The sequence below is a fragment of the Salmo salar genome, chromosome ssa07, assembly GCF_905237065.1.
Source record: "Salmo salar chromosome ssa07, Ssal_v3.1, whole genome shotgun sequence".
Lineage (NCBI taxonomy): Eukaryota > Metazoa > Chordata > Actinopteri > Salmoniformes > Salmonidae > Salmo > Salmo salar.
In genome coordinates, this window is record NC_059448.1 from 39,331,652 (window position 1) to 39,343,079 (window position 11,428).

Here is an 11,428-nt window from a genome sequence, read left to right on the forward strand (position 1 = left end):
ATTGACGAACCTGGGAGATAGAGAAAACCACATAATTAGCATAGTGTGTATGTGTGTGTGCGCGCGTGCCTATCCTGTAACCATACCTGTGAGCTCCCAGCACCAGCGGCTGGCATTAGGTAACCGTAGCAACATGTTCCTGTGCAATCACGGCCCAGTCTGAGACAGGCTGGGCTCCACTGAGCCCAGAGAACAAGGTAAGGTCGTCTTCACACACACACTCACCATACCTCCCCACTGCAGCCAGGAAGGCCTCCGACTGTCTGAATGATGAGAGGAGCAGAGACGCTCCTAGATGCTGTAGGGTGACACACACACTGTCTAACCCCCGCCCTGATCTCACACTTTCTATCCCCCTATTAGCCCCACCCAGCTCCAGTACAGTTCCACCAATCAGTAGGCTGGGTTCCAGGGGTTCCGTCACCGCAAGGGCCCTGATTGGTCCATGGTAGCGGAATGGGAGGGGTGTATAGAAATCTGCATGTATGACCTGGCCCCCCAGCAGACGGGAACAGACAATAGGGAAGCCTGATACTGCTGTGTGCAGAGCTAGGGAAGTGTTAGTTTACAAAGTCGCCATGGCACCTCCAATGGGAGATCAGCTCACAGTTCATTTGGCTTATGATTTCAGCATGAGTAGGGCTGATCCGGGTGTGAAGGAAAGCACTGAGTAGGTGGCACAGAGTGGGTATGTCTGTCTGTCCTGGGGTGTGTGTCTGAAAGGGAGGAGCCACTCCAACAGTGATGACATCACTGAGCTCGTCCAATCCGAAGGCCAGCAGAGCTTCAGCCAAACGCTTGGCACCTTCCCGGCGAGCTTCTTGGGTGTGTTTCTGTATCTCCCGTAGCAATGAGGCGAGCAGCTGGACGAAGGTCTTGGAGCCGTCTCCTGTCACCGAGCTGTGTCTCCTCACATACTCCACCATCCTACACACACACACAGAGATTGAGATTTCACAAAGTACTGTAAGTGTGTGTGTGTGTGTGTGTGTGTGTGTGTGTGTGTGTGTGTGTGTGTGTGTCAGAGTATGTGAGCGGAGCGGGAGCTGGAGCGTGCCGAATTTGACTGGAGCACGGAGCGAGACTCCCAAAGGCTAGAGCATCGGCCTTCTCGCCCGCTCCAATTTTGCTCCAATAGCACTCACTTCACGAGCTCTGGGCATTCCTGGCCCAGCATGCATTTGTAGTCTACTTGTGTGCTGCTATATCCCCTTACTTTAGCTACTGTCATGGTGTGCTAAATATTTTCGTAAAGAAACTGATAAAACACACAGGTGCAAAATCAAGGTGACTTACAAAGATGAGGACCAAGATCAAGAGAGGGAGTGTGGTGATGTAATGTCCACAACTAAAGAATCATTGCGGAATCGGAAATGACACATATCCCGAAAGCATGATGGTGTACTTACTACGTGCACATGCTAAAAGAAAGGAACGAGGTGAGTAGCTAATTAAGTTTCATTGTAGCAAAGTATTTATGCACAAAAAAATCTCACCTCATAAAAGTTTCCTTCATTTTGTTAGATTATCTATACAATAGGCCATAATTGATTTTCATATTCCAACTTTCAAGGCGCTTTCCATTTTGATTGGGTTATTTTGCCTAAAAACCTTTAGGCCTACCAATAGAAGAAGAAAAATAACTCTGCATCCCTGCCCAGCCTGTCAAGAGTGGCCAACGGGGTGTTTAGCATCCCCAGTGGCTCTGCAAGCTTGGAGAGGATATTCCCTGCTCTAAAGGCACCATCACATGAGCCTGAAGCCACTAGCCAAACTGGTGTTTCTAAAAATGAATTCAAAGGAACTCTAGACTGAGCCTAATAAGGTATTTTTCATTTCATGTGTTTTTAATTCTAAGTGTCACAGCTTATATGCACAATTTAGACTATAATGATTTAATACAACAAACTGTTCTTAAAATGCTGAGTGCTTAATGTCCCTGATTCCCTACCAGCCGTGTGTTGCACTCGTAAATGCTTCACAATGTATTTCTTTGTAGGCTATAGCCTTGAAACATTTTTAATATCGCATGAATAATTCATTTTCATTCCTTCTTAGGCTCCCTGTCTGGCTGCTGACCTATTTCGTGTTTATATGCTGTTTAATATGACATGTAGCCTATTTGAAATTGAGCGCTTCTTACATTCACCTTTTCATGGTTATTAAAGTATTTTTCATTCAAATCATATGGTTTGGTTTTAATACTTCAAAACCAAATTGTAGGTTCAGGTAGTCAAAAACACTGTTGGGTGTTAAATTGTGATTGTAATGAATGGAGCGAATTTGGGGCTGCAGTTTTTTTCCCTGAGAGCCGGAGCGGGTTTTAGTGGGGCTTTTTGAATGGACGTGGAGCGCCAGAGTTGTGCGCAAGTATCGCTCCGTCCGCAGGGCTGTGAGGATGCGTGTTCCATGGCGTGTCAAGCAGCGTTTGTCCCGTGTGAACAGCACATGTCCTCCATCAGGACCAAAGCCCCTCCGGATCACTGCCTCCAGGACACTCACTGTCTGCAGTACGGAGTCCAGCTGCAGACACTGAAGCTGCAACCGCATCCCCAAGACCTGAGAGATGGAGAGAGGCTGCCTATCCAGGACACAGAGACACAATTGCGTTGGCTCGAATTTGGGTTAGCTGGGATTCACTGGCTTCAATGCGAAGCGCATAAACGCTTCGCGGGCGACATGGGGTGGTGCTGCACACATTTCATATGAATTTAAGTAGCTAGCTAGCCTACTTCGATACTGCGCGCCTGATCCTCAACCTCTTTCATCTTGATGAGTGAAAGGTCACTTTATGGTAAAACTATACTGACTACATCCACGATAAAACACCCGAAATTCAGATTTCTGGTTTATGTGAACTTACCCTGGTGTGGAAAAGCTTCCTTTTGTTTCCTAGAGACCTCTTCCTCTGAGGTTGATGAGTCACTCAGTTTAACGTCTGCATGTCGCCCTCTAGCAATGGGAGATAATATATAACTATATTTCTCTATAATTAGGTTTATTATGGTATTGCCACCATCAGTCATGCAAGTCGGGCTGTTATATTAACAGATGATACAATCAGATGCAGTGCATTAGCAGAGGAACAGGAGTCAATATTTATGTATAACTCATAAACATATGGTAAGGTCAGGCTTTGATCTTGAAAGTGCAAAAATAAGACTGGTACTGTATACAGTCCATGGTACAGTCAATGGGTAATGCATCGGAACAACTGGTTACATCATTGAGGAAGGGTTGACAAACCTTTAGATCCAGACTTTGGTCTCTGACTATATCTCCCTCTCTCCTTATTTGGCAGTCCAATCAACATAGTAATTTTACCTATAGTGGCTTACAATTATCACATATGTGGCCCATATTGGATTCGAACCCATCACTCTGGTGTTGCCAGCCCATTGGCACCATAAGGGGAGCCCCCTAAGCTGAGCGTTTATCCCCCCCCTGCTTGATGCCCAGCACCAAGTGTAAGAACCAGTTGAACTGCACGGTCCAGCCCTTGTCCCTGCAGATCTCTATCTGGTCCAGCAGGTGGCGCTGTGCCTCCTCCTCCGGCCGGCCCACAGTCAGCGCTTCGCGGATGTACTCAATGTCTTCTTTGCTGGTGAGCTGAGGCATGCCCGTCATCAGCATCATGGAGAACAGGATGACGAGGAGGTTGGTGTGATGCCTTAGAGCCAGGTAGGCCCGCACACACACATCCTGGGAGATCAATACTCTAGTTAAGAGTGTGTGTTTGTGAGTGTGTGTGTGTATGTGTGTTTGCGTGCAAGCAAATTTGTGTATATGTATTTTTACTTGTTAGACAACATGTTCGTTTGAGTACCTGGAACTTCTGGAAATGTGGGCTGCTCTTCTTCCCTGATGTGCCCATGACATAGAGGAAGTCAGGGGTGAGGACGAAAGGAACCCTCTCCTTACTGATACCCAGGAAACTCTTATAGTTCCCCAGTATGTGGCCAAAGTCTATGTGGAACAGGTTACCTGAGGGCAGACATATCAAGGGGGGAAAATAATGTTATAGATAAACCACCCAATACATCAGAAACAAATTACTACATTCAGATGAACAGAAAATAACTTTCTATGGGTTCATCCACATATATAGAATATTGTGGAATGTATTCCTAATGTTTTGGCAACCACTTAACGCCAAGTACTGTATCGTGTTTGTGCTATAGGGAGATAAGGATGAGCTCTGGTACCAGATTCAGTGATCATGATGTTGTCGTTGTGTCTGTCTCCTACCCCCAGGACGTAGGTGGCCACGCAGTACCCTCCACAGGAGAACACAAACCTCTCCACTGCCTGCTGGAACTACAGGGAGGAGAGAGAGAGACAGAGAGAGAGAGACAGCGAGACAAAGAGAGACACAGAGAGAGAAAGATAGCGAAAGACAGCAAAAGAGAGGGAGAGACAATGACGGCGAGTGAAGGGGAGAGACAGAGAGAGGGGAAGTGATAGAGACACAGAGTGGAGGAAATGAAGAGCATTCATGAGCTGCCATTTCATACAACCGGCTCTGCTCGTTTATTTCCACAGACAACATTGGAGCAAACACAGTGGCTCAAACCGCGTTTCATCTTTCTCCATTTATCTGCTAGCGCTGTGGTAGCTTCTGTGGTATACCTTCACCCTAAAGCTATGGTGGCTGCTGCATGGGGATATTTCTAACAGGCCAATTCAAAAATAGACATAGCAGAGCTGAAAATGTGGAGGTGCTTCAGCCTACACAGTCTGAGTAGACGTAAATAGTGCTGCAGACAATGCCCTGGGTAACAGGAAATGCAGCATGGGTGTTTCCTTCCCCCTTAGCGGTGCAGTTATATCCTCTACAGCTGAGACGCTGCAGCACCGTGGGAGTAACTATAACCAGCTACCTTTTCCTCGCTCACACACTTGTCCCGCAGCCATTGGTTGAGGATCTCGTCCTTGAACGCTCCTGTGCTTCCCACAACGCTCTGCTGGATGTTGGCAATAGTGGTGGCATCCTTCACTATCTCAATCATCCCTAGAGAGAGAGAGAGAGAGAGAGAGAGAGAGAAAATAAAATAAGAGAATAGAGAACAATGCTTATTTAATAAGAAATGGCATATATATCTATAATTATTTATACACTCTATATTATATGTTATAATATATTATTATTAACACGTCATGACAGTGTAAAGTCAGTTGACATACCTATTTTATTCCCAGTAGAGATACAACCGTAGGGCAATAAGGACAAGTCCAAAGACTCTTCCTCCCATATGGACTCCATGATCAGCAGAATCTAAAAGGAGGAGCATTTCGTTGTCATGGAACATTTGGTGGACAGTTTGCCTGACCCATTGAGAAAGCAAGCCCACACACCTGTAGAATGAGCATGTCCTGCCTGAGGTCATCCCCGTCCTTAAAGATGACCCCGATGGTGTCACTGGACAGGGTGGTGGGGTCAGCCCTCTTAAACTGCAGCCACAGCGGTCTCTTCTTAGAGGCCATCACCTTACACTGCTCTATCTGAAGAGAGGGACCCATGTTTACAGTCAAACACAGGGGAGGAGGAGGAGTAAGAATACAATTAGTGGAGGATACAGGAAATGATGGTGAAGAAAGGGATGGAGACAAGGCGAGAAGAGACATGGAGGAAAATAAGAGGGGGGTAGAATAGAGATGGATGGGTATTATTCCACTCACCACCAGAGCACCAGCCCGTAGACCCGGGTCATAGGGCACTCTGAAGCTCTCTGGCAGCCCAGACGTCTGCAGATTCTCCAGCTTCTGACGCAGCTGGAACACAACTGAACATACCACCAGGATTCATTACGTATTCATTTCTATATGAATTGTATCTTGATCTCTTATACTAGGTACGTTGACTTGAGGCGACAGGCTCACCTTGTGCAGAAACATCATATTTCTCAGCAGACATGGCCTTGATCTCCCTGGTGACTTTCTGCAGGGCTTCTGTCATCTCCACCTGTTGATGATAATGAATTGGATTATTCTTTATTCCGATCCTCGTTATCTGACACTTTAGCGACCTAGTCTTTTTAAATCGGTCTTTTCTATCCTCTAATTATTTTGCGTACAGTATATATTTTATTGTGAGGTGTATTGAGATGTTTTAATAAAGTTGTATTTGGATCTAACGCTCTGAAGAAAGATGTGGGGAAGATCCACCTGACGTGCCGGCCTCAGCCCTCCGAGGAGTCCACACAGTACCAGAGGTACCTCAACTACCTGATTGGCTACGACGTCAAAGCCCTACAGTCACATTGTAAGGAGGAGGAACTCTCCTCACCCACTCCTACTGTGTCCGATCACACATCACACCGTACTCTTGTTTACGGCTGGGGTCAAGGCTATTCGATCACCCACCTGGCGTCTGAAATCCTGCAGCATGTCCTCTCCACAGCCTCGGAGGTAGGCTTCCAGCAGCACAGCATACCTCTGCTGGTAGTGCATGGACTGGGCTATCTCACTCCTCAGGAACCAGAAAAGGAAATGACCTATCCTCTTACTCCTGAGAGCTCTCTTCAGCAGGAACCTGGCCAGGGCACTGTCATGGTACGGCTCAAACTTCACAGCCTGAAAGACACAGAGGAGCACACATATGCATTTTTCTCAAAGTAAACACATCCTAAATGCAAGCTAAATGTTTCAATAAACTGTAATGAAACATTATAAAGTATCTTCCCGTTTGGGGATTTTTTTCATACTCATAGCGTTTTGCATGTTTAACCAAGGCCTCATTGTTGACAGTAGAGACGGTTTATTTGACTCTACACTGACGAATGGCACATGTAAAACTACCCACAGGTGCTCCCTTCTGGGAAAACACCAGGTAAAAAGGAAGTGTTGTCTGTAAAGGTTGTTATTGTGTTTTTTTCTAGTCAATGTATGAAACAACTACTTAGTTTTTATGTGTGCTTCTACACTCAGAGACAGGTAGACCAACCACCTATGACTAGGGCAACTTAGTCTTTCTCGTCATGAATCTTGTTCTGGTGGCAGCTCTGCAGAGTGGTCACTAGCCAGCACAGCCACAAAGTCATAAAATCAGATTTTAAACCTAACCTTAACCAAACTGCGTAAACCTAACCTTAAATTAAGAACAAAAAAGCAAATGTTTGTTTTTATGAATTTTTACAATATAGGCAATTTTGACTTTAGGCGAAATCGCTCTGGTGAAATCGCTCTGTTCTGCCTCCAGGACAAGAGTCATGACAATAAATGTCAACTTGCATGACTAGGGCTGGATAACAAAATTTGGTTCCTCTATGGCACAGACCGAATCTTGACAGAACCAAGACCGAAACACATCAGACATTTCTCAGCCAAATTTTGGTTCCAACAAGTCCGACTAACTCACCTGGACCAGCTGCAGCAGGTATCTCAGGACGTCGTCGTCCCCCAGCGTCTCCAGCTTGCGTACGGCCATAGAGCGGACGTGAGCGTCAGAGTAGTGGCAGTCTAACAGCTGCATGGCCAGGCCCACATCCAGCACACTACGGTCCCACACAGAGCTCCTCTCCAACAGCCTATGGGTGGCCAGGACAGCCTCCTGTCTACCCCACCGCACAGAGCCCAGCAGCTTGGGGTATGCCCTGGGAGGAGACAGTAGGGAGTTTTACAACATTTCAATAAAACTCCCAAAAATTGCACTGAATCATATTCACAGAAAGGTCTCTGTGATACTCTTCTAGAAAACATATTATTTCAAATTAGAACAAGAAAGATGGACTTGGGATGAAACAAGTGGTTCTGTATTATAAACTCAGATTACTTATTCAGTAATATAGTATTAGATGACCATGCCAGTCAGTCTTACCTGGGGTGACGCATACACTCCTCTCTGAAGTGCCACAGCAGCTCTTTGTCTTCTTGGCTGAGAGGGTGCAGTGGATCGGTCTCAACAATTGACTCAAACTGCTTCCTCAGGTGGTTAGGCATCTCCCTTTGCCCCCTCTCCCCTCCCTCGGCCTCCCGACCCTCCCCCCCAGCCTCCTTGCCCTCCCTGCTCTTGGGCAGGGCCACTGGGTAGCAGTACTTGTCCAGCAGGATGGCTACGGCCATGGAGGAAGCCTTGTCTGGGTTGGTGGCTGAGGTCAGCTTGTCTGCATTGACGCTGCTGTTGTCCTCGGTCTTCTCAGGCATCTTCCACATGTGGAGGATGAACTCTCCCTGGCGCAGCAGCGAGCGGTGGTCCACCAGCAGCAGGTTGACGTAGTACAGCAGACGACTCTTAGTCTTATTACCATCATGGCTGCTGCTGCCACCTCCAACTGGGGATCCTCCATTGTCCTGGTAGGAGGAGGTGCCCTTAGAGATCTGGGTCTGGGCCTTCCCACAGGACACCTGGGGAGAGGAGAAAAGAGAATAGAGTTAAATTGCAATTCATTTAATTAAGTTGTGTTTCATACTATATTCTCCAAATAATAGACTGGTATTCTACAAAAAAATCCCAGAAATAATAGCATGATCACAACAAAGATGTTGGCTAAAGCAAATATAGATACGGCTGCCAGACTAAACCTAAAAACATTATAGAGTTTACCTGTAGGCTGAGGCGAGCCCCCTTGGGCAGGTCTCTGATGCGTATATTAAACTCCAGCCAGGTGTTCCACAGCACCTCCTCAGTGAAAGCCTTGGAGGAGGTCCTCTCCTGAGCCAGGAGCTGCTGGCCATGGAAGATACTGGCCTCCACATACACGATCAGCTCTGGGTTCCTCGGCAGGGCCGGGATGTCTATGCCCAGGACTTTAACCCTGAACTTCCTGTGACAGTCCCACAGAGAGATGGTGAAGACCCGCTCGTGGTCTTTCTCGTCGATCGTCAGCTGCTCATGGGTTCCTGTTGGAACAGAGGAATATGAATCATCTTAATCATCAAATAAATATTCCCCAAAGGAAAATCGTGTGCTATAATATTGGTTATTGTGGAAACTCTATGGGCTAGGGGAGTTTGTTAAATTTATGAAAAGCGCATATTGTAAAGTGTAATCTATTGGTGAAACTTTCTGATATGATTACTATGGGAATATTGATGCTATCTTACCTGCCACTCCAGTACAGTCATCCACCTGTGCCCAGTCCTCTTTCTGGACCAGGTCTTGACCTGGATTAGGAGCCGACTCCAGGACCAGATGGATCTCCTCCCCGTTCTTCAGACACTGTCGGACCCAGTGGAAATCCCTGACCGGGTGGTTCCCATAGATATACTCTTCCCTGCCACACACCCTCAGGACGTAGTCTCCCTCACACACATCCTCAGGAACTCCCAGCAGAGCCCTCTTATTGGAGATCTTCGTAAAGAAGGTCTGGAGCACCTGGACGGGCGTGTCGTCGATGGACACCTTGATAGTCTGGCTGGCCTTGTTCCTGTGAATGACCAGCAGGATGTGGCTGTTGGTCACCTAGAATAAAATATTATTACATCTTTATTGATCAATGATACAGAGGTAACGGAAATTGGCTATTTTTTGCTGTCCCAGTACCCAGCTACATCACCCAATACAGAACAGGCTGGGAGCAGACAAGCAGCACAGGGTCGCACACAGAGCTGCACCCCTGGAGCAGCAAGGTTAGGGGTTACATACCTTGCTGAGCAGGTACTCTGGGAGGTGCTTGGATGTGATCCAAGGGTCCATTGAGTAGAGTTTGGGGTCCCGGTCGGCCAGCTCGATCTTGCGGGGTGTGAGGAGCTTCCTCCGGGTGAACTCCAGCTCGTCATCGTGCACGTTGCTGACGTCGGTGACGTCGTAGCCAATCAGGTAGTTGAGGTACCTCTGGTACTGTGTGGACTCCTCGGAGGGCTGAGGCCGGCACGTCAGGTGGATCTTCCCCACATCTTTCTTCAGAGCTTTAGATTCAAATACAACTTTATGAAAACATCTCAATGCACCTCACAATAAAATATATACAAAAAATGCAAGGGTATAAAAGAAAGATTTAAGACTAAAAGCTTCTACCTTTCCAGTAGCGGATGCAGTCCAGGGTCTGAAACACCTGGTGCTTATCGTAGATCTCACACCAGTTGCCCTTCTTCTGGTAGAGCAGGATGCAGTGGTCAGGGGAGTACTTCTGATAGAACTCAGGGCACAGGTTGGTGGCTACAACCCTCAGCCACACCTGGGCTTTCACCTGCTCCACCGTCCAGTTCCCAGCCACCTCCAGGAGCAAGGTGTCCGGGCTGCGGCTACTCTTAGTGGTGGTGGGGAGGACGAACTCGATGGCTATCTGATCCATGGCCACGGAGAAGGTGGAGGTGAAGGCTTTCATCTTTCTTCTCCTCCTCCGGTTCTCTTCTCTAAGGACTACAGGTTGAGGTTCTTCTTCATCGCTCACTTGCTGTTCCATAACACGAGTTATCTATTATCAATGAAGAATAAAATAGATTAGTTTAGATTAGAATAGATGGATGTATAAGGCATGTTAAATGTAGCATGTATAATTATCTCATGTTGGTAAACTTAGACAAAATAAGATACTCGATCATGATATGTTATGCTTATACTAATTATATTTTATTTTAGTGATGGTGCGTATCAAGCTTGTTCAACTTCTTCTTTCAGATCAACTTCTCTGCATAGGAAGTTGCAAAGCAGGAAGCAAGGAGAAGCACTGTCAGCAGTAACAATGTATCAACCCCATACAGTCATTGGTATCAACTCATCAAAATATGATAATGTTGCAGTAAAATTTAGCAACCAGAATTTGGCAACATTGTAAATTCCATCTTAGTCATTTCAGAACATATTTCAAAAAATGATTCAATGACAACTTGAAATTAAATTGACAAGTCTCTTACACCTGCCGACAAAAACAAACCTACAGTTTATAATAAAATCATCCATTATATAAAAATACAAAAATAATTGATGAAACTTCAATGTTACAGATAGTTTCCATGACAAAATCCAGAGCCGTTAGATTTCAAAACAGAAAATAACGGTATTGCCGATTACATGGGCCAGGGAAAGTCTATGAAAGAAACTTACCACTCGGTATACCTAAACACACTCACGCCAGCAGAAATATGACACGGTGGGTCACTAGGCATTTGTAAATAATTGTACAATGGTCCCAGTTTCTCCTTAGTTCATGTTGAGTCCGAAGAAGTGGTACTAAAACTTTCTGTCTGCTATTCCATTCACCCCTCCCCGTGATGCGTGAAGCCGAGTCCCATGCAAGTCTACATGTTGTTCTCTTATTGGTCGCTCAGAGGCGCCATAACTGTAGTTTTGAGGGAACTGGACTACAGAAACCCACAGCCTAGTAATGCCATTATGATTATGCAATTTAATTGAAAATTAGCATTACCATTACTGATTTTTGTAGCCGTTATAACTGGGATAAGTATGTTATTGTATCCATGCCAAGATTGATGCGTTTATATTCAATTTCCATTGTCATATTCACTAAAAACGTTTTCTCCTGAAAAA

At 46.0% G+C, this 11,428-nt stretch overlaps 1 protein-coding gene across 1 annotated transcript; it reads right to left on the reverse strand.

The window, feature by feature from the left end:
* Positions 1-2,981: 2,981 nt before the first annotated feature.
* Positions 2,982-11,176, reverse strand: LOC106609208 (phosphatidylinositol 4,5-bisphosphate 3-kinase catalytic subunit gamma isoform). Its single transcript, XM_014207730.2, has 16 exons — positions 10,985-11,176; positions 9,956-10,355; positions 9,584-9,846; positions 9,043-9,400; positions 8,543-8,838; positions 7,817-8,343; positions 7,358-7,592; positions 6,364-6,573; positions 5,881-5,962; positions 5,680-5,783; positions 5,356-5,502; positions 5,185-5,275; positions 4,881-5,011; positions 4,206-4,317; positions 3,827-3,984; positions 2,982-3,702 (listed from the first exon to the last, which is right to left on the reverse strand). Exons 2-16 carry the CDS (start codon positions 10,341-10,343, stop codon positions 3,421-3,423), a joined length of 3,384 nt encoding a protein of 1,127 aa, XP_014063205.1. The 5' UTR covers positions 10,344-10,355; positions 10,985-11,176; the 3' UTR covers positions 2,982-3,420.
* Positions 11,177-11,428: the final 252 nt, after the last annotated feature.

Bases quoted from the DNA above. Each gene is read 5' to 3' on its own strand.
- LOC106609208 (XM_014207730.2), bottom strand. From the start codon at position 10,343: ATGGAACAGCAAGTGAGCGATGAAGAAGAACCTCAACCTGTAGTCCTT. The intron at 5,276-5,355 runs GTGTGTGGGCTT...TCCTCCTTTTAG, and splicing joins AGGACATGCTCATTCTACAG to ATTCTGCTGATCATGGAGTC. The intron at 3,703-3,826 runs GTACTCAAACGA...TTGATCTCCCAG, and splicing joins CACATTTCCAGAAGTTCCAG to GATGTGTGTGTGCGGGCCTA.